Below are 23,447 nucleotides of genomic sequence, written 5' to 3'. Positions count from 1 at the left end.
GACTCACTATAACGTAATTCCAACCTCCGGTTCTATGTTACTATGCATTTAACAAGTTTTGTGCATGTCTTAAATTTTTAGATTCAGTCGTCTACCAGTGGTCAGTCTGTTTTGGGATGTTTTAAGGCTGTCTGCAGTTTACCATTCTGAGTTGAAGCCAAAGAGGGGGCTGTGTGGTTGGCAAGTGAATTTGAGATCAACACGGGGCCAATAACTTAACCAGTTTGGAGTTCTAATAAAAGTACAATAAGGTCTTTTTGCCACATTATTTTGGCCACAATGGCCTAAATGGGGCATAACCAGTGTGGCAATTTAGCAACTAAGTAGAGGCATGACTAAAATTTGATTTGGTAATGCATAGGGAACCACAACACAGGGAATTGGTGTCAGATTTCCTCATAAATGAATTTAGAGCTATTTTGTTTTATCAAGAAATAACTGGACCATTTTTCGATTTGCTCGGATGTCCCCAAAGGGTCAAGTGCTATTAAAGCAATAAGTAGTCTTGTCGATGTGTCCAACGACTGTAAAATGATAAGATGAAGCTATTCGTTGAATCATTTACAGAGGGATACATTTTTTCCCAGAGGGAGTGGCAAGTTGGGTATCTTCAGGGCCAATAATTTGTAAATAGAAGTTCAATTCTTCACCAGAACGTTTGAAAGTCCAGTCATTCTTCCCCTCAACACCCAATGATATTAGTGAACTTAATAGCTTTGATACCACTTTTTAGAAAACTCCTCAAGAGTAGTGGCGGATCTAGCTTGCTAGGTGGGGATTCCATTGAACTCCTAACTTTCGACGCGGAACATAAATTTATGTTTAAAAATTTATTAAAACTGCAATAAATACTAGACATGAACCCATAACTTTTATAACTTTTAAAATACTACGGGTTTACACTAAGAATCTTAAGATTGAACCCATAGAGTTTAAATCCTGAATCCGCCTCTGCTCAAGAGAGGCAAAAACCACGACCTATCACTTATAGGACTTTCCTAACTTCACTAAACTCGAGCAGTGTAAGGCTTTCAATCTTCCTTGCGATAAAACTAAGTCTTTTCAATCAATATGTTAATATGTTGTGCTTATATTCCAAACTTTTACAATATTTCAAAATGTGATTACATACTTGGCCCAATTTGACAAAATGAACATATTCCAAAGAAAGGAGAAAGAAGAATCTTACACACAAGTCCGTGGTACAATCCTTGAACAAAACATTTACACTGATTAACAATACAAAACCTTTACACTGATTAACCAAAAAAGAATCAAAACCATGTTGACAATTTTCTTTAAAATTGTATAACCAACTTTTGGGAAATCGGTCCACCTAATCTATTTTGAGTTTTCCAAACTTCCCCTTCTCCTCATGCAGTGCGTTAAATACAGAAGTCAGCTCCGGGAACGCGGACAACAGTAGCAGTTCAAGAAGATCAAGGACTAACTGCTTCATACACACAGATGACTATACAAGGGGAAAAAAAAGTCCCTCAGTTAGTTGTTACTTAGAAGAGGTCAAAACCAGAAACTAAGACGGATGAAATGGAAGAATTTAAAAGGCTATCAATCATAAAAATAGTTTCCTAAATGCACAGACATAGTGATCACCTGGATGAAGTAATAAAGATCCTTTGCACATTGTTCATATTCCTTGTGACCAACAAGTCCTACAACAGCAGCTGGTGCCTTATCTGCAAATGATAATAGGAGTCAAAAAATTGCAGATTAAAAAAAAAGGGAACAACTGCAAGTAGGCAAAAAGAAAATGATAAAGAGTTGGAATGCATATATCCAACATAATATGGTAAAAGAACCGACCAATCATTAGCTCATAGACAAGTTTTGCACGTCGCTCTGGTTCCTGCTGCTGCATGTCATCCAGCTTCTGTGAATCCTCCAGCCTAGGTGAAGATAATGGAGTGGGAGGTTGGCCCTGAGGAGAATTAGGGGATGGAGAGGGTGCAGGACGTTGACGTGCTGGGCGCTTTGTGATGAATATACCCTCCGGCCAGAGAATCTACATGGAGCACAAAGACTTAAAACTGGCATTAAGTCCAACATTGATAGGATGTTACTCTCACATAATCTTGGCCCTTGGGTGTCTCGAGTCATCGAAAACTGCTTTAAAATGATTTTAAAGAAGCATGCACCACCTCTTTCATTTGAATGGATGTGCAAGATACATCAATAAAGCAAGTTAGATGATGACTGATGGCAGCACATACTATATGCCCCAACCCCACCCCAAAAAAGGGGGATTAAGAACATAAAGCACGATCAGAAAGGAATAAAAAGACTGAAGGATTTTTTGAACTAAAATATGTTAAGAGGTAATGACATTTCTCCAGTGACCCAAAATCATTACAAATCCACATGCAAATTGAATTGTTATTAGCACCTCTCTTTCTGGAAAAGTAAACAAATAAGTTAAGACACTTGAATACTACCTGCTCAACACGTTGGATACCTGCAGCAACTACCGAACCCCTGCGCAGACGCTGGATTTTCTCAATCACCCAATCATCAAATGCATCACCCATTCCCAATTGTAAAACCTGTTTAGCCACCCAGAATGCTTTCCTCCTAAAATGCACCCAAGTCAACAGGTCCAGCGTAGTCCATGACACAAGTGCATTTATGATCAAGTCCAACAGCTTAATATGTTAGTCTCATATGTAAATATACCTGATCCATCCACCATCTTGGAGCTGAAAAATGACATCGACAAGATCTAATATAGGAACACTTAAATTTGGTGGCACCCACTACAGTGAAATAAAAATGAGGGTTAGAGTCATTTTTAGACAATAATCAGGATAAAACCACTCCCAACTCATTACTATGAAATTATATCAAATATTAAAGCATCCTTGAATAAAATAACCTTCTTATCTTTCCATAATCGATGAATCACAAGCAATCTAGAGCCTGTTTGGATGGGCTTATGCCTATAAGCTGTTTGCAGCTTATAAGCTAAAAAAAAATAAGTTGGGGTAGTCTAACTTATTTTTTTTGGCTTATAAGCTGTTTTCAGCTACAGCTGCTTTAGATAAGCTAAGTCAAATGGGCCAATTATTTTTTTGAGCTTATTTTAAGCACAAAATGACTTTAAGCTGGCCAGCCAAACACTCAAAAAAGCTGAAAACAGCTTATAAGCAACTTATAAGCCAATCCAAACGGGCTCCTATTCTTTAGAATTCAATAGTGCAACAACATATATGCTTCACAAAATAGACAACTCACTAGCGACTACCTCACTGGGAAAGGTGGGATCAATAGGAGCAGCAACGAGAGATTCAGGTGATGCATGTGAGTTAGTTTCAACTGAATTTGATGTCGTCTGCATGTTTGGGGTTGATTTTCTATTTGTATGCACCTTGTTGCCACTAGTTGAATCCTCAAAAGTTTCTTTGAGAGGTCTTTTTGGAGGAGAGAGTGCGACATAATCTTTCCTGAATATTGATTCACGTTCTGCATGAACTTGCTCCATCCTTGAAGTTGGATCAGTTTGAGGGCTTATACTGCGCGGAGGTTCTTTACTCGTATGGCGTACTGTGCCATCCAGGTCAACTGAAATCCAGTATCCATAAAAATTATTTATGACTAACACACAGGACGAAGCCCCACCTTCCCCCACCCCCCCCCCCCCCCCCCCCCCCAAAAAAAAAAAAAAAAAAAAACAATCATGCTAACTCAAATTACTCACCGAGTAATGTTTCAATTATGGACAAGGAGTTTGAGAAGCTATATGTCTGCATACCAAAAAAAAAAAAAATGAAGAAGGTAAAATCAACTCCGTTTGTTCTAAAATCTATCCAGACTCAGAAAACTGTGAACTGATAATATTTTCAACCTGTGAATCCACACTGAGGAAGTCCCATACTTCAATGGAGTTGGAAACGGTTGGGAGCAGCAGAAGTTTCTGAGGAACACAGAAACAGATTCCAAATAAAAATAAAAACAATATTAGAGAACAGAAATAAAAGTTAGCAGATAAAAAGTGAACAAGATCTTTTAGAGGATTATCCAAAACCAAGTTTCCTCATTAAACTGAAACTTTTCTTGGCAACCCATGTGTTGATTTGGCATTAATGATTAAGATTGAGATGTTGATTTGATATTGATGATTAAGATTGATAGCTTTATTTTAGGAATATATTGTATTGATGTAAATGATTAGGAATAGATTATGTAACATTGTCTTTCCTTATTTAGTCTTAGAACTCATGTATAAGTACCCATTCTTATGGATTGTATATTCATTCAAATACAAGAAGTTCCCCTTTTCTTGCTAAAAATCTACATGGTATCAGAGCCATTGGCCTTTGAGGTGAGTTTTTCCTCGCAAAGACTAGGGTTCCGTGTTTTATCAAAGAGGTCGAGTTTTTCTCTCTCTTTGTGGCTGTCCGCACAAAAATCTGAATTATTTTTCTCTGTTGTCGCTGGAACATTCTGAGCCTATCTCTATCAGTTTTGATTTTTTTCCGATCACCGGAATTAGGATTCCGGCGTGGCAGCCAACTTTCCGGCGATTTTTTTCTGGAATTTTTTTTTTCCAGTTCTCGGGTCGTAGGCCTATTCTAACCCTTCCCATCCAGATAATATGGGTGACACTATTTCTGGAGAGACTTTGTCTCACAGATGAAGTTCAACATCTTCGCCTTTCGAACAAACTTGACTCTTCTAGCGTTGCTAGCCCCAATTATGTGCAACAGTATTGCTTTTAATGCTCAACTTAATTGTTGGATTATTGATTCTCGGCGCGATAGACACAAAGCCTTTTCTAAAGGCCTTCAAAATTACTCTCCTAGTCCCAAAGGATTATGTCGTAACAGCCATGGCTCCCTAATCCGGAACAGTTCGGGCCTTTTGTACCGATATTACCTTATCATCCATTCTTCATGTGCCCGATTTTCCTATTAACCTATTATCCGTTAGCGCTATCACCAAAGAACTAAACCGTAGTGTCGCATTCTTTCTGTTTTTGGAAGACCTTCAGACAGGAAGAAGATTAAGATTGGTAGATTGCATGATGGCTTATATTTGATCGATGGAACTCGAGACTCGGGTGCCTTTTTGAGAAATAAGGATGTCAACCGAGAAATAATACAGCCGGCATAGACTGGGACACCCATCTTTTTTTGCTTTAAAAAGTTATACCCCCGGTTTATTTTCTAGAACCGAGTTTGAATTGTCTTGTGATTTACGTGAATATGCCAAGCACACTAAAAACTCTTATCCTCTGAGTGACAATAAAAGCACAATTCCCTTTTCGACTATTCATTCTGATGTCTGGGGTCCTACTCAAACACTTTCTTTGTCTGGTAGTCGATGGTTTGTTACTTTTATCGATTGTTGCACTAGAATGACATGGGTATATCCGTTAAAAGCCAAAAGTGAAGTTTTCTCCCGTTTTAAGTCATTTCATAAGATGATTTGTACTCATTTGAGGCTAAGATAAAGATATTTCGAACCGACAATGGCAATGTATCACATGGATAAAACTTTTCGAGCTTACTGGAGTCTTTTTTGGGATAATCCATCAAACTAGTCGTCTTTATACTAAGTGCACAAAATGTACCCAAGTTGTCGAAAAAAAATAGGCATTTGTTAGAAGTAGCAAGATCCCTTTGTTTACCATGAATCGTCGAAGCCTTCATTGGGATGCCATTCTAGTAGTCGCCACCTCATCAATAGAACGCCACTTAAAACTCTTAATTTCCGAGTCCTTTAGAAGCTTTTAAAGGGTAAAAATGACTATACTTGTTCCTCCAAAGATATTTGGGCGTGTTTGCTTTGTTCACGCTAGGAACTCGGGGAAACTCGAACCTGTAGCTCTTAAACGTGTCTTTATGGGTATTCTCCAACACAAAAGGGTACATATGTTATCACCCTCCTTCTGGAGATTCTTTCGTCGCATGGATGTTACCTTTCGTGAATCCGAGCCCTATTTCGCACTACACCATCACCTCTTCGGTGGGGAGAATTATAAGGAATAAGAGACGGTTTTTCCTAGTTCTATTGTTAAAACATCGTCACAAGGGAAAGCTTGAGAAAGAATTGGGGGAGACCGTCGAAACCATCGCTACAAGAGAAAGTGAAATCGGGAGAAAGAATTCTGGGAGACCGTCTGGGCGTTTGGATAGGCCGATTTGATAACTTACTCAAGGAGAACAGTGAGGTAAGAATCATCACGCAACCCGCCGAAGCCGAACCTTCTTCTTCTGGTGAGTTATCTATACCTCCTAACGAGTTAGATTTGCCTATCGCTCAAGGTGAAAGGAGTCGCATCTTGCACTAAACACCCTTATCTAACTTTGTTTCCTATAATTCTTTATCGCCCTCCTATGTAGCCTTTGCCTTGTCTATTTCTTCTCCGTGTCTATTCCCCGTAATCGGGAGGGAAGCTTTTGCATTCTAAGTGGAAGCAAGCTACGATGGAAGAAATGAAGGCCTTATCAAAGAACGAGACTTGGGAACTTGTCGCATCACCACCGTACAAGAAGTGGTTGGTTGCAAACGGGTCTTCACCGTAAAACATAAAGCTGATGGTTCCATTGAAAGGTTCAAAGCAAGATTGGTGGCCAAAGGATTCACCGTACTTATGGAGTGGATTATCAAGAGACATTTGCCCTCGTTGCAAAAATGAATACTATTAGAATTCTTCTATCTTGTGCCTAATCTTGACCGGGACTTGTACGCTTGATGCGAAGAATGCATTTCTTCACGGAGACTTAGAAGAAGAGGTGTACATGGAGATTCCTCCCGGTTTTGTACCGAACAAAGTCAAGGAAAGGTACGCAGACCAAGAAAGCCTTGTACGGATCAAGCAATCTCCTGTAGCTTCTGATGATTCTATAAAGCAATGATCTCCTTTGGTTACCAACAAAGCAATGCGGATCACACCCCTTTATAAGACATTTAAAGGGTAAACTCACTCTTCTCATAGTTTATGTTGACGACATAGTAATGACAGGAGATGACAAAGAGGAGATGACCCGATTGGAAGTTGTTGGCACAGAATTTCGAGATCAAGGATCTAGGAAAATTGCGCATTTTGGGAATCAAGTCGTTGCTAGATCAAAAAGAGGAATCTTTATTTCTCAAAGAAAGTATATTCTCGGATCTCTTGTGTATGACAAAGTTGCAAACCAAACAGAATCACCATTGAAAGCAATCACAAACTACAAAGCGGAGTTGGAAAGTCGGTTGATAAAGAGAGATATCGAGGTCTGGTTGGAAGACTCATTTATCTCTCTCACACTAGACCGTACATAGCCTATTCGCCGGCTTCTGAGTCGGGCTTTATGCATGATCCTCGAGATCCTCATACGCAAGTCGTCTTTCACATTTTGCGGTATCCGAAGTCCGCTCCAGAAAAGGTCTACTTTACTCCGTACATGGTCACCTCCAAATAAGCCTTACCGACGCAGATTTGGCCGGATCTTTAGATGACGAAGGTCTACATCCGGTTACATCGTACACTCGTAGGAGGAAACTTGGTCACTGGAGAAGCGAAGCAAAGTGTAGTTGCTAGATCAAGTGCGGAGGCGAATACGTAGCTATGGCCCAGTGTTTGCGAACTTTGTGGTTACAAAAGTTACTAGAAGAATTGAGATTGTCCGAAAAAAGGAAACTTTCCTTGTATTGTGACAACAAGGCCGCAATCAAGATAGCTCGAAATCCAAATTAAAGATGACCGAACAAAGCACGTTGAAATTGATCGACACTTCATCAAAGAAAAAGTCACGGGTGGTGTCTCGAGTTTATTCCACGTGTCATCGAAAAACAACTAGCTGATGTGTTTACTAAAGGCCTCAACAAACGGAATTTTCATACACTTTGGTTTGCAAGTGGGCATGTGCGACATCTTTGCACCAACTTGAGGGAGTGTTGATTTGGCATTAATGATTAAGATTGAGATGTTGATTTGATATTGATGATTAAGATTGATAGCTTTATTTTAGGAATATATTGTATTGATGTAAATGATTAGGAATAGATTATGTAATATTGTCTTTCCTTATTTAGTCTTAGAACTCATGTATAAGTACCCATTCTTATGGATTGTATATTCATTCAGAAATACAAGAAGCCCTTTCTTCTTGCTAAAAATCTACACCATGACATCAAAATAGCACTGGAACTAGTAGTGGTATTTCATTGATCTCAGGAACATAAAAGACAATTCTTGGCAGAGATGAAAGTCCAAGTACTATTAACGGTTTAAGACCAAGATACAGTGCTATGATAAAAACCCAAAGTATAACAATAATGAAAAGGAGAAAATAAGTGTGAGAAATGAGAATAAGTTTCAACATTATTCAGATATCATAGCAAATGTGTAACATGATGTCATTCTGATCTAGAGAAGAAAGTGATATTGATTGCAACGTAAGGGACTTTCACATGCCGTCTGTTAAAGTATCACCTCCAGATATGTGTCAAGTGATCTGCACCGTTCTCGAATTACAGGAACATCCAGACTTGAAGAGAGGTAATGCTTGGGCGGTAAATGAAGATTGTACTCTGGAAACACCTTAAGACGCCAGTGTAGCTCCTCAAAATGTCGAAATCTGCAATCAGCAGCCAAAAGTTAAATTTGAAGCAAGAGACTCTTGAGATGATAATCGCTACAAAAAGGTGATCATCACAATGCCTAACAGCAGAAAGTTCGCATCGGTCTACCTTCTTTTGATAGACCAACTATTATTGTTCATGTCTGTAACAGATATGGAATAAACAGCAAAAGTTTTGGAGCCACATCTTACAATATTGGCATTCAGGACCTGCAACAGAAAAAAGGCTTATTCTGTAGATGTCCAAGATCATTCAAGTAATCCAGAAAGTCAAGAGTAACATGGCAAAAAGGAGAGCAATCAAATTTATACCTCACTTCTTAATTTCAAAAAAGAATCAGCAATTATAGAACCTTTTGCAGAATAAGGACCCATATTTTGATTCCCCAAAAAGCTTCTTGACAAGACAGATGATGATGCAGTCATGTCATTGGAAATATTACTGAATATTTCTGTCTCAGAGTCATCACTTAAACCATCCGGTTTCACATTTTCTTTGGAATTTAATATATCTTGTCCATCCCCCAGTAAGAAGCTGGTTCTTTGTATCTCTTGCCACACATCCTCCGTTTGGTTGCTTAATCTAGACCTTTTCCGCCCAGACAGTACTCTATTTAAGTGTTTAGAGCGGACATGTGCTTTACTAGCTTTTCCTTTACTTCTCTTATGGCCTTCATTATTTTCAAGTGGATGATGAATGTGATTGACGTTCCTTATATTTTTAACCCCCCACACTTGAGTGCCAGGAGAGTCAAGACCCGTCACACTGCTGGATTCTTCATCTTCAGTAGTGTAAGAATTACTGCTCTCTGATTCAACCTCATCTGACTTATGTTCATTTTCCTCTTGATACAAGTAATCTGCCAAATAACTTGGTCTGTTCAAATCACCTGGCGTGGGAGTATTGTCCTTCACATAATGCTTAGCTCCAACCCTGTTTTGTCTCTCACTCTCTTTTTGTTGAGCTTCCTTTGAGTGTCCCAGCGATTTTGGTGCACTTACCAATGAACTTTTTTTGAGTCTATCAGATGCTCGATTGGCCTCTTCTTTCCGTTTATAGTTTCTGCCTTTTGTCCATATATTGTCTAAATTTTCAGGGGCCAGGGCTTCAGTCTTTCTACGAGAAATCAAATCTAGCATTTCACCCCACTCTCCTCCATAGTGGTTTCTCTGAATACCTCTTCCATCATCTGCATCGGTTTGTGATGGCAAAGAACTCCAAGAACGAGTAGACCGAGTATCAAACGAAAGCAAAGGGTCCTTTAACAAATCTGTTCCACTCCTACTGTGCATGGCATGCTCCTTAGTATCATTAGGTTGGTCATTTTTTAATTGTACAAGTTCTACACCCTTAGCAGAAGGATCTAAAACCCGAGAAAAATGATCTGCTGATATTTTACCAGATCCAACTGTTCTGGACTGTGGTTCTGTTTCTACTGCTGTGATATCTTCATCACCCTTCTTTGCAGAAACAACTAGAGACTCGATCCTCTCGTTAATGAACCTGACAAAAGTTTGTGAACAAATAAAGAGAAGAAACAAAATTTGACTACAACAATCAAGATCTGGGAAACCGTTACCTCGGGTTAGCTAAATTTAACACTGGTCGCACTACAACACAAGCAAGAAGCTCCCTAACAATGTTGCGGAATAAAGAGCACTGCACATCCTCTGTCTGAAAAGTGTATGAAATGAGACCATCCATGAGATGCTGGAGAACCTGCAGATCAAGAAGATTAGTATGAGATAAACAAAACCATCCTACCAAAAGGGCTTCTAGATATCAATTGATTATCAGTTGTTAAGATATAAAAAAAATGAAATTACCTTGTGCTCAGCCTCTGCAGAAAATAAAGCAGGATGTAATTTGTCGTCTGCAGCCAACACCAGTTTAAGTTCCACATCTAGCTCTTCAATTGTCAAGGATCTTGGCCATTTCTTTTGAATCCTCATTTTGCTTGCACGAAACAGCTCCAAGTGAGTACGTATTAGATTGATAATATCCCTGCATGTGTTCAGTTGAATGACTTCCTTAGATAAATAACAAGGTAAAGAGGAAATCTTCAGCAACATCAAGGAACTAAAATTTTAAACCTTGTGATAAGATCTATAAGATTAATAGTTCTCATGCGACGTGAGATTTCCCCTAGTACACCATTCATGATCTGCACAAGTTCCTCAGGACCCTGTGTATCAGAAGTTATGCGGGAGTACCAGAGATCTGTGACCCACTCAGAAACCATATGTCTGGTGAAGTGATCTATTGCTTCTTCTACAGCAGGTGAATTTACTTTCTTCCTCCACGTGGACTTCTCATTCACTGTTTTGGGAGCATCAATATGTTTCCTCTGAAAATTGCTTTTCAATACGGATGACTTGCCTTTATATGTTACAGCTTTCATCCGCGCATCAAAATCAAGAGACAGATAACGAAGGGAAACAATTAAGAGAGCAGCAGCAGGCAAGTTTACAAAAACTGAGGAGCTCGTCACTGCAAAGCAAAACAATGGAAAAATGAGAAGTTTAAGTTTATAGGGCCTGTTGTCATAGTATGTTCTAAAGAAGGGTCAACTGTAAGTTTAATTCGAAAATTGGGCTCAACAGATTGCAAATGCTCAGCCTTCATTAAACTGCAGTTACAAAAATAAACAAGATAGAGTATCTGTCAAGATGCATGCAGATGCTTACAGAAATAAAGAATTTTGTCATGACAGGCATACAAAAGGGTAGGTTTTTAGACTTAACTCCTACATGGGCAGCCGCAATACAAGAAACTTTATAATAGGAAACACTTGAAGCAGATAAGCGCAGTAATGGCATGAACTATTGTTCCACTACGACGAAGTAGATTACAGCATCATACTCAACCCCAAGAAGAATGCCCATCACAACTACAGAAATGCTTCAATATAATGGTTTCTCTGTGCACAAAAGAAGGATCAAATCCTTCAATCCTATGCATAATGCCAATTTCCACAAGAATAATTACCACATAATTACTTCCAGTCTTTTGGAACTTTTTATTGCTAGTATTATTGTTTTTCTCTTCTTTTATTCACCCAACTTTTTGGAATTTTCCCGCCCTGGTAAAAATGGGACTTACTGCAGTCTGGAAACAATTTTTCATTGCATTGTGGTCTATTATTCTAAAGTTTCATCCTCTCTATCTCCAACCTCTTATTCAGGTGATGGATACTTTCTTCTCTCAAGAGTCATTCTCAGATGGCAAATTGAAACATGTTAAGTGACAAAAGTACTTTTTTTTCTCAAGCTTATTATTAACTAATTATCTGCTATGTTTCTACATTTGCAATGATCCACTTGTCATGGAATTTGAAGATTTGATTGGTTGTTTTGCTGACATCCAAAGGTTTTGGTCTCTTGCATGAGCTTTAAAATTTGGAAACTAGCTCACAGCCTTACTGGTTCATGTGAAAGTTGATTATACTATTATCTAAAAGCTTGTTCAGAATGTATTAAGCAGTTCTCCTACTCCTGAATCATGAGGTTGAGATACTGAATTCTAAAGTAGAATCCTGAGTTGGCAACTGTGTTTGCATTTCTGAAGGTTTGCTACATTTTGGGAATCTGATGGTGTATAGACCCGGATAAGAAAGTTTTTAGCTGTTCAGATAAGAAGTATCCAACAACCTTTTTTTCTTATTGGTGTACCCAACTACCTTTTGAAAATAACAATCAATTAATTGACCTATTTTTCTTGTTTTCCTTCCAGATCTATTTTTTCCTTATCCTAAATGGGCAATATTTGGCATCCCAAACCTCAGATTATTGTGTAAACAAATACAAGTACAATACAGTTTTGCACAAATTTACCAAACTCCATACATGTTTTTGTAACTTTTATTTTTTTCAGTATCTGTTTTCTCCAATAGGGTCAAAATCTATGACAGCAGAAGTACCAGATCTTAACATAAGCATCAACAGTATCTATACATGGTCTAGCGCAAATCAAGAACAAACGGAACAGTATCTATCTTTCTATTAAAAATTGCATGTTAGAGAAACAGAAAATATTTCTCTCCATGAACAAATGAATTTCATAAACTAGCGTTCTGCTTCAGTGATTCCATACATTTTCCAAATGGGTCGTGAAAATGATCACTAGTGCTTACTGAAGGAGGGGAGAGACAAACAAAGAATTTTTTTTGAAATTCACGGCTATCTGGTAGATGTTCTTGCACTGTAAACAGATTAGATTTCTAGACTAATCAAAAAGAAAAGGGAATGATACATGGGATCTGGACGTTTCTCCCAACTACTTCATTTTTTGCACAATAATCTTTCTAGTGAAGAAAGAACTCTTAAATTCTTTCTGTCAACATGCATGGATCCCTAATACTTTCCTCAGCATGCAGGACATTTTGACAGAAATCGTCTTTATCTGAATCAACAATCGGCACACAGCAAGATGCACTAGTCAGAAGTTGATCACATTTTGAATGAATAAACCTGTGTGATCAACAGATGCGACACAGGTCAATATACTTGAGCAGCAGTGCTTTTTCATTCTCCTTCGTTGGTTTACCAAGTTTGCAACATCTACATTTTAGTAACTCTTTCCTCCTAATGAGTTAGCTAGTTTATAAAGGCTTCAAGGAAGTTCTCCATTAAAGTGACCCTAAATTGTCATTTCATAGTAAGTTTCAGCAGTCACCCCTCTGGTCCTTGGGCTTTTAGAGTTGCGTGAGCTCAATTTGTAGCACATTCGAGCCACTAAAGAAGCTTCACTTTTCTCTTTTTGCTGGAGTAGTTGAATGGAAAGCAAAGAATTTGTGAGGTTACTTGAAGCATAGTTCAAGATACAGGGAATCAGCAGTGCAATTGAGTAAATTCAAGAGGAGAGGAGGACTAAATAAGCCACTCTACAGTTACATACTTCGCATCCATTATTACGGTCCTGATCAAACTCCACTTTACAAGATCAACCAATTCCCTATGTCAAGGACATCTACATTAGATAGGTCCCCGGATCAGCATCATAACTAGCCAGTGGCGGAGCTAGAAGCCCAGATACGGGTTCGACCTGATGCAGTAGCTTTTTCTTAAACAATGTATTTGTGTTAAGAAATTCATTAAATATATACAAATATCAAGTTTAGAACGCAGTTATTATCAATTGAAGTCTTCATTTTAAAATCAAGAACCCATAAAGTTGAATTACTGGCTCCGCCTCTGCAATTAGCCAGTGGGAGAGACCACAACGAAAGCCCCTTCCTCCTCTTGGTTTTACCACTGAACCACATTCTAAACCCCTAAATCGTTGAACTGTGCATGGTTATTACCTATTAGTATGGTCACAAAGCATAAAAACAACATTCTTTGTGGAAATGCAGAGGGAAGATGTGTACAATTAACAATAAATGCCCATTCTCCCCTTTATCCTAATTAGTGCGGTAAACTTCATGCACGGGTAAACCAGCAAAACACACGAATTCACATGGGCAAATTGTTGATTAGACAATTTCAATTCATAGCTGATTTAGACATGTAAAGAAAAATTCATGAGTTAGTTATCAAAAACACACCTAAACTATCATTTTTTTTCGAGTTTCATACCCCAGCTGATAACTACCAGTTGTTCCTTTTTTCTACCTGAACGATCACCATCTATGTTTTAAAAAACACAGCTCGATTTTGGTATATATTGAAACACACCTCAATATTTCCTACCAAACCTATCATCACCTACTCAACTAGATGTGTTTTAAACATAGATGGTGATAGTTCAGGGAACAACTAATAGTTGAAGTGTGAAACTCGCAAAAAAGTGAGAGTTCCAGGTGACCATTATCTCAAAATTGATGGTAGTAAAAGAAAATTGATCAAAAAGAGCTGGGGAATGTAACACTGACGAGACATGAGATAGGAGAGGCCAATAGCGCATATGATCAACAAAACAACTCGTTTTTTAGCTTCCTCAACCAGGTCTCCAACACTCACTGCCTGCCTTTCGCTGCTCATTTTTACAACCTCTTTCAAATCAAATCCTTCACACAATTATCATCATCTAATTCACAAACAGACACAATTATAGTAAATTTGGTTCAAACTATGAAAAAGTAAACATAATTCAACATATGTACTCCCTCCATGGCAATTTAAGTGTCGATTGACTAGACAAGGAGATTAAAAATAAAGGGGGATTTTTAAATTTTTGATCTTAAATTAAACATCCGCAATTCCTCTAAACTTATCGCCTAAAATGTTGGAATTTAAAAAAATCTTTAATTTTTCAAAATAAAATTTACGTGAATTACGTAAAAAGTATTATAAGACATCGTAATTAATAATTTAAAATATTTAAAAGACATATGAAAAAATTACGGTCAAAGAACAACTCGTTTGACTCTCAAAAAGCGAAAATTGCCAATCTTTTTGGGATCGAGGGAGTACTAAATATAGAAACAGATACTTTTTTTGGGATAGATTAAAAAAAAAAGGTAACGTATTAAATTGGGACAGAGGGAATATATAAGCATAAAAAATAATTTTAATCTTGTGTATAATGTGTAATTTTTTGACGGACCGATTTTGGATGAACCTTGCCCCCTCCCGGCTCCGCCCCTGACAATAATAACCGTGACTGAGTCACAAACTAACTAGTTGAAGTTGGCTATGTGAATCATGCTGTGGAATTTCTGTAACTTTGATGAATTGCAATTGTCAATATGATGAAATTGAATTGGTGAAAAAGTTAACAGAATGGAAAGTGATATATGAAATTGAAAATATCAGTGTGGGATAAAGTTTGGAAATGTATATAATTGCTGTATTGAAGTGGATGTTGTCACTTGCTCTGTGTGCGAAATGTTAAACGTGGATTAGTAGTAGGTGTCTGTCGTAATCAAAGTTTAAATGCGGTAGATGTTCATTTATTTACGTGGCATTTGCTTCAAAGATATGAGGAAGAGGTTTTGCCCAAAATAAAAAAAATATATAAAAAAGTTTTCCAAAAATAATCCTTTCCCGAATTAAATTTATCTTTTTCACTTTTCTTTTAGTTTGCTTTGTTACTCCGACTTATTTTTCTCACTTTACTTTTTAGTTTGTAAATTATTTTAATTTATCTTTCTGTGTAAAACTCAGAAGTATGCAGTAAGTTGTAAATTTTAATATTTTTATTTATCATTGAGAATCTGTTAATTTTAAAATCAAAAGATTCAAAGAGTATATTTAGTATATCATACACTATTTAATTTAATATCACAAGATTCAAAAGTTATTTTACTTTTTTTTATTACCAGACAAACTGAGACTTAAAATTTTCATAAGAAATAGAGAGAGAGAAATGTTAGTGCCCAACTTTTTGTCAAAAAGGGAGAAGCTATTTAATTTGGTTAAAAAAAGTATTTTTGAAATTTTACTTTTTTTTATTGCAAGAACTCTTTCTCAAATTTCGAAGCAAGCTCTTAGAGGTTGGTACTTTTGGGAGGAAGTTTACAGCAAAGCCTCTACTGACAGCAGTGAAAACATAGTCTTTTTTTTTACCCTCACAACTGGTTGATTGCCTGGGACAACACCAAGAACAAGCCCTTTAACCACCTCATCAACTGGAGAGACCTTATTCCTTTCTATCTCTGGAGCATTTGGCTCAACAGAAACAAAAACCAGTTTAATAACTTGAGCATTGAGCAACTATGTCAACTTCAATAACACTCTCGACGTAGCCCTGGAATACCCTATGTTAATTGGCAATCACCCCATGTTAAAAACAAAACCATCATAAACATTAAGTGGAATCCTTCTGAAAGGGGACTCTATAAGCTTAACACTGATTGATGGCTGCTATCAGAACAACACTGGGATTGGTGGTGTAATAAGAAGTAGCAGTGGAAACTAGATCATTGGATTTTCTAAGGGATTACCTAATACATCTTGCTTACTTGCAGAATTAACAGCTTTATTACAGGGTCTGACGCTAGCCTATGATCAAGACTTAATGCCAATAAAAGTAGAATGCGACTCATCTGAGGTAATTGGTACGTTAGAGCATGGCCATGACTCTTACAACGCTCTAATTTATGAACGCAGATACTTGATGGAGAGATTTAGAGCCCAGCAGTGAGACATGTGTTGGGTTTAATTGATAGATTGAATGGGAAATGGAGGGAAAAGAAATGGAGGGAAAAGAAGTGGAGGGAAAATGAGTTGTTCCCTCCTGCTTTATAAAATACATTTGTCCCTCATAGGTGGTGGAAAGAAAAGTTCTCCTACTTAAAAGTAGAAGCACTCCTTCTTGTTGCTAAAGGGTTAAGAAGAGGGTCTCCCCTCGCGCCGTCGTCGTCGCTCGGCTCGGCGTCGGCATGGCCCATTCTCTATGCATTCACGAAACCAGGCGGTGTTCATGGCTGAAACGAACACAACCGTGAGAACCATAGACGGTTGAGGATTAATTATGTGACTTATGTTGTCTAGGTAAAGAACAAAGTTCGACGGTTCAAAGATATCACATCTTCCAATTGATCGAGTATATCTGACATAAGTTCACTACGAAAAGTTCAAAGGGAAACCTACTTATCCAGAAGCAATTAATCTTCGCTTGTATATCACACACTTGTCCCTGCATTCCTTTATCTTATAGCCATTCCCCATTCATATGGGGGATTGTTGGGTTTAATTGATAAGTTGAATGGGAAATGGAGGGAAAAGAAGTAGAGGGAAAATGAGTTGTTCCCTCTTGCTTTATAAAATAAGCATTTGTCCCTCATAGGTGGTAGAAAGAAAAGTTCTCCTAGTTAAAAGTAGAAGCACTCTTTCTTGTTGCTAAAGGGTTAAGAAGAGGGTCTCCTCTCGCGCCGTCGTTGTCGCTCGGCTCGGCTTCGGATTTCAATTTGAATTTGGATCAGGGAAACACTGGGATTGGTGGTGTAATAAGAAGTAGCAGTGGAAACTAGATCATTGGATTTTCTGGCTGACCACTCTAGGCATGCAGAAGTTCACAAACGAAAATCCTCCTGTTACTGAAGAAGGAATGCCTGAAAACTAGCGCTTTATGATTACTGAGGCTCGGAAGCATGCAGATTTTTTATGCAAAGGATACATCCTTAGTGCATTAGACGATGATCTGTCTAATGTCTACAGTTCTGCCAAAACTTCAAAAGAATTATGGGTTGCACTCGAAAAGAAGTATAAAACTGAAGATGCATGCTTGAAAAATTTTGTGGTTGCCAAATTTCTTGACTACAAGACGACAGTTAGTAAAACTGTTGGAACCCAAGTTCAAAAACTCCAAGTCCTTATCCATGACCTTATTCTTTGAAGGTATGGTGATCAACGAGGCATTTCGAGTTGTTGCTGTGATTGAGAAGTTGCCTCCTTCATGGAGAGACTTCAAGAACTATCTGAAACACAAGCGTAAGGAAATGCTGCTGGAAGATCTTGTGATTCGCTTGAAGATTGAGGAAGATAATAAAGTTGTTGAAAAGAAGTTGTGTGGAAATTCAACGATTATGGGAGCGAACATCGTTAAAGAAGCTGCTCCAAAGAATAAGAAAAGGAAGAAGCCTTTTGAAAAGAGTAAGGAGCAGAACAAGAAAAAATTCAAGGGCAACTGCTATAATTATGGGAAATCTAGCCACAAATCCCAAATTGTCGTCTCCCAAAAAAGGACAAGAAAAAGGGACAAACCAACATGGTGGAGAAGAATGATGACATTGATGATCTGTGTGCAATGCTCTCGGAATGTAACTTAGTTGGAAATCCGAAGGAGTGGTGGATTGACTCTGGAGCCACTCGACATGTTTGTCTTTGTCAAAGAAGCATTTGCTACTTACTCCATTGCTGGTCCCGAAGAAGAGCTTTCCATGGGAAATACTGCAACAACCAAGATTGAGGGTTATAGGAAGATATTCCTGAAGATGACTTCCGGCAAGGCGGTGACGCTCAACAACGTTCTTCATGTTTCTACTATTGGGAAGAATTTAGTTTCTACTTCCCTACTTGTTAAGAATGGGTTCAAATGTGTTTATGTATCTGAGAGAGTAGTTATTAGCAAAAACGAAATGTACGTTGGAAAGGGCTACCTCAGAAGCACTTTTCAAACTAAATGTAATGGTTCTTTGACGATATTAATAAAGTTCTAGCTTCTTCTTATTTATTGGAGTCAAATGATTTATGACATGTTCGTTTAGGACATGTCAATTACAAAACCTTGTGGAAGTTGATTAATTTAGAAGTATTGCCTAAATTCGAGTGTAATATATCAAAATGTCAAATATGTGTTGAATCTAAGTTTGTTAAGCATCCATATAAGTCTATTGATAGGAGTTCAAATCCTTTAGACTTAATCCACACAGATATATGTGAAATGAAGTCAATACCATCTCGCAGTGGGAAAAAGTATTTTATAACTTTTATTGATGATTGCACTCGATATTGTTATGTGTATTTGCTTAATTGTAAGGATGAAGCAATTGACGCATTTAAGCAATACAAGAACGAAGTGGAAAATCAATTGAATAAAAAGATAAAAATGATTACAAGTGATAGGGGTGGAGAATACGAATCTTCTTTTGCAGAGATATGTTTAGAATATGACATTATTCATCAAACTACGCTTCTACACACACACAATCAAATGGAATTGTGGAAAGGAAAAACCGAACATTAAAGGAAATGATGAATGCTTTATTAATAAGTTCCGGTTTTCTGCGGAAGCTTGTGGGAAGCTATCCTTACAGCTAACCGAATACTAAATAGGGTGCCCCACAGCAAAACACAATCTATTCCATATGAACTATGGAAAGGAAGAAAACCCAACTTGAAATATTTCAAAGTGTGGGGGTGTTTAACAAAGGTCCAAGTTCCTTTACCCAAAAGGGCAAAAATCGGACCAAAAACTGTGGATTGTGTTTTTGTTGGCTATGCTACAAACAGCAAAGCTTGTCAGTTTTTGGTTCACAAATCGGACAATCTCGAAATTCATGTTAATACGGTAATTGAATCAGATAATGCTGAATTCTTTGAAGACATTTATCCATATAAAACAGAATGTGAGTCGTCAAGTGAAAGATCTAAACGGCCGCGGGAAGAACCAAAGGAAAGTATACCAAGTGAAGAGGATCCAAGGCGTAGCAAACGGCAAAAGACATCTACTTCCTTTGGATCAGATTTTGTGACATTCTTGCTGGAAAATGAGCCTTAAACATTTAAAGTAGCGATGTCTTCTTCTGATTCAGCATTTTGGAAAGAGGCAGTCAATAGTGAGATTGAATCAATTTTGAACAACCATACATGGGAATTGGTTGATCTTCCTTCTGGAAATAAACCTCTAGGATTAAAATGGATCTTTAAAAGGAAAATGAAAGTTGATGGCACTATTGACAAATATAAGGCAAAACTTGTGGTCAAAGGTTATAAACAAAAAGAAGGCCTTGATTACTTTGACACATACTCTCCAGTAACAAGGATAACATCTATTCGGGTGTTAGTGGCACTGGCGGTCGTATATGGTCTTGAAATCCATCAAATGGATGTCAAGACAACTTTCTTAAATGGAGAATTGGATGAAGAAATTTACATGGAACAACCTGAGGGTTTCGTGGTTCCTGGTAAAGAAAGGAAAGTGTGCAAACTTGTTAAGTGTCATGACCCGACTAGGGCCATGACGGGCACCCGGGGCTATCCACCGAGCACCACTCATTCTATTACTCATCTGCTTCCATTCATATATCTTATACTCATAATCATAGAAAACTATTTCATTTGAAACATATTTACTTTATAAACATAAGCCCTTTAGGCTATCAAAATAATATATAAATACATGTATATACATATGAGAAACTTGTGAGACCATACTACCCACACTGCGTATCTACGAGCCTCTACTGGAGTGCTAGACATAGGGACGGGACAGGACCCCGTCATGCCCAAACATGAATATAGACATATGTACCAAAAGAATAATCAATGGCACTTCCGGAAAATGGAGTGCTCTCAAATCAGCTAGTAGCTCCTACGAGTCTAGATCACCTCCCTGTCTACCTGTGGGCATGAACACAGCGTCCAAAGAAAACGGACGTCAGTACGAACATTGTACTGAGTATGCAAGGCATCAACAATAATGAAACATCAATGAAATGAGGAGGCATCAAATGAGAAGCAATTTGTAACTGACTGTGAATCATAAAGAAATAATGCATGCATAGAAACTCAGAGACAACTATACTTTATCGGGGTGACATAAGGTCGTGAACCCCCGATTCCATTATGGAGCATTCATAAACATTCTGCCTCATCTTGAAGGAACTAGCATAAGGTGAGTGTATATAATAATCAACGTCATCAGCTTTCTAAAAACATCATATCAGGGACTCTAGAATCTTTAAACTTAAGCTTATCATCATCATTATCGTACTCATAACGTATCTCTTATCTCATATAGCTTCTCATGAACAAGGACTCTTAGTTTTATTGAAGATAGGAAATTCATGAAGAAGGAGGAAATTCATGCCATAAGATTCATGCCTTAGGAAGAAAGGACTAGGCTCACATACCTTTGTCGTTTAATTATTCTATCGCTTGCTCGTTCTCCTTTAATGCACACGTTCTACCTTCAAGAGAATTCGTATCGACATTAGCTAAATAATTACAAGGACGCGCTTACTAAAGCTAGGGAAAATTGAGTAGCATTTCCTTTGTTTATACGACTTCCTCCATATTCCATATCAACTCCCAAATATTCACAACAACAATCACAATATCATAAACAACAATTATCATTCATTTACTTTATTCACATTTCACGATTTCACTTCAATTCTCCATAATCATGGTCATAGTTCACTATTATGTTTCTTCACATACAATACTTATTCCATGTTCTAGATGTCATTCATAACCTATTTACACTCACAGCATATTCATATTCATGATTCATTCCAACTACTACTCAACAATGGCACTATTCCCACATTTATGACCCATTTCATATATTCTTCTACAATCCAAGTGTTTCAACTTTACAATACTTCAAACATCATGAAAATACCATAAAACTTACCTTAGATATTGTAGGAACAAGCCTTGAGTGACAATACTCTTCTTACACCAAACCCTAGTTCACTTTCTCTTGGAATTTCTTGACTTAGATAACTTTAATGTGTTTCACAATCTTGATTCTTGTTGGTTTGATGAAGTTGATCATCAATTTCCTTTGAATTCTTGTGGGTGAAGTGTATGGAACCTTCTAGAGTTCTTGAGAGAGATGAAGAAATGTGGGAAAATGAAATAAATGAAGTGGGAACACACTTATATAATCAGAACTTATTCTCGTCGGGACTTCCACGGAAACTTTCATGGTCCGGGGAACATTGTATGGTCCGTGGAAGTGGCCGTGTAATCCACAGTTTCTCCGAAGTTGTCCCCGTCGTCTCGTTTAGTCTCCAATCCTTATGGAACCTTCTTAACACTTCAACATCAATCTAAGGGACGTTATAACTCTTTTCCAAAGCATCATTAGAACGTCATTAACTCTATACTCGAAATTCTTGTTCGACACACAACTTACGACTCATGTTTTCCTTAGCAACTTTCTTATATATATCGAATGTCTTTGGAAATCTTAATTAGGTCCATTAAAGGCTATACATTTCTTATCAAAACATTGCACACGTCATGCCCTTCATTAGTCTATTCACTGTACGCTAACGGGAAATTTCCGAGGTGTAACATTAAGTCACTTTATGGACTTAAACAAGCACCCAAATAATGGCATGCGAAATTTGACCAAACAATGTTGGCAAATGGATTTAAGATTAATAAGTGTGACAAATGTGTTTAAATTAAAAATACTCCAAATCATGAAGTCATTGTTTGTTTATATGTTGATGACATGTTGATAATGAGTAGAGATATTGCCGATGTAAATGCTACGAAGCGTATGCTTGCTAGCAAACTTGACATGAAAGACTTAGGAGTTGCTGATTTGATCTTAGGAATTAGGATCCATAAAACTCCACAAGGTCTAGCATTATTGCATTTATATTGAAAGGGTACTTGACAAGTTCAAGTATTTAAATTTCAATGTTGCAAAGACTCAATTGATGTAAGTTTTGCACTTCAAAAGAATAAAGGTGAAAGTGACTCACAATTGGACTATGCACGAGTTTTGGGAAGTTTGATGTATATTATGAATTGTACACGACCGGATATAGCATGTCTTATTAGCGAAGCTGAGTTGATTCACGAGTAATCCCTAATCAAACTCGTTGGATGGCAATGAAACGAATCTTGGGGTATACGAAACACACAAACTATGCTTTGCATTATAATAAATATCCCCGATAGCATTGAGGGATATAGTGATGCAAATCTTGGATCACTGATCATCGAAGTTAAATCCACGAGTGGATATATTTTCACCGTTGGTGGAGGAGCAGTGTCTTGGAAATCATCAAAACAGACATGCATCGCCCACTCTACAATGGAATCTGAATTTATAGCTTTAGACAAAGCCGGTGAAAAAGATGAATGGCTCCGAAATTTCTTAAAAGATATTCCATTTTGGCCCAAACCTGTGGCACCTATATGTAGACATTGCGATAGCCAAGCGGCAATAGGTAAGGCAGGGAGCGCTATGTATAACGGAAAATCTCGTCACATTTGACAGCGACACAATACCGTTAGACAAATACTCTCTAGTGGTGTTATCACTATTGAATAAGTAAAGTCAAGAGATAACGTGTCGGATCCGCTTACAAAAGTCCTATCTAGAGAGGCTGTTGAAATATCATCGAGGGGAATGGGGTTAAGGCGTAGGACAAGTCATTATGGCGGTAACTCTACCTAGTAGACTGGAGATCCCAAGAGCTAGGTTCAAAGAGATTAAACAAAGTTATG

At 37.7% G+C, this 23,447-nt stretch overlaps 1 protein-coding gene and 1 long non-coding RNA gene across 6 annotated transcripts; both read right to left on the bottom strand.

The window, feature by feature from the left end:
- Window positions 1–1,141: 1,141 nt before the first annotated feature.
- On the bottom strand, window positions 1,142–14,950 carry LOC132040960 (uncharacterized). Of its 5 annotated transcripts, XM_059431659.1 has the most exons (15): window positions 14,459–14,932; window positions 10,680–11,076; window positions 10,413–10,590; window positions 10,166–10,305; window positions 8,898–10,089; window positions 8,695–8,795; window positions 8,438–8,582; window positions 3,860–3,928; window positions 3,713–3,758; window positions 3,260–3,576; window positions 2,692–2,771; window positions 2,454–2,589; window positions 1,825–2,023; window positions 1,615–1,697; window positions 1,142–1,471 (listed from the first exon to the last, which is right to left on the bottom strand). In XM_059431659.1, exons 1-15 carry the CDS (start codon window positions 14,565–14,567, stop codon window positions 1,337–1,339), a joined length of 3,327 nt encoding a protein of 1,108 aa, XP_059287642.1. In that variant the 5' UTR covers window positions 14,568–14,932; the 3' UTR covers window positions 1,142–1,336. The 5 variants fall into 5 exon arrangements, 3 of the variants coding, with proteins under 3 accessions (XP_059287642.1, XP_059287643.1, XP_059287644.1); XR_009410823.1 differs by lacking the exons at window positions 1,142–1,471; window positions 1,615–1,697 and having other exon boundaries at window positions 1,878–2,161; window positions 3,250–3,576; window positions 14,459–14,948; XM_059431660.1 differs by lacking the exons at window positions 1,142–1,471; window positions 1,615–1,697 and having other exon boundaries at window positions 1,878–2,161; window positions 14,459–14,946.
- LOC132040965 (uncharacterized) lies at window positions 11,644–14,452 on the bottom strand. Its single transcript, XR_009410825.1, has 2 exons — window positions 14,262–14,452; window positions 11,644–14,167 (listed from the first exon to the last, which is right to left on the bottom strand). It is a non-coding gene; the product is annotated as an uncharacterized LOC132040965 (long non-coding RNA).
- Window positions 14,951–23,447: the final 8,497 nt, after the last annotated feature.

This window comes from Lycium ferocissimum, chromosome 12 (genome assembly GCF_029784015.1).
Source record: "Lycium ferocissimum isolate CSIRO_LF1 chromosome 12, AGI_CSIRO_Lferr_CH_V1, whole genome shotgun sequence".
NCBI lineage: Eukaryota > Viridiplantae > Streptophyta > Magnoliopsida > Solanales > Solanaceae > Lycium > Lycium ferocissimum.
This window is presented reverse-complemented; position numbering and strand designations above follow the sequence as displayed.

Coding starts and splice junctions, on each gene's coding strand:
- LOC132040960 (XM_059431659.1), bottom strand. CDS start 14,567: ATGAGCAGCGAAAGGCAGGCAGTGAGTGTTGGAGACCTGGTTGAGGAA. Junction 8,796..8,897: donor TTTTGAAATTAAGAAGTGAG/GTATAAATTTGA, acceptor TTTCTGTTGCAG/GTCCTGAATGCCAATATTGT. Junction 1,698..1,824: donor TGTCTATGAGCTAATGATTG/GTCGGTTCTTTT, acceptor TATCATTTGCAG/ATAAGGCACCAGCTGCTGTT.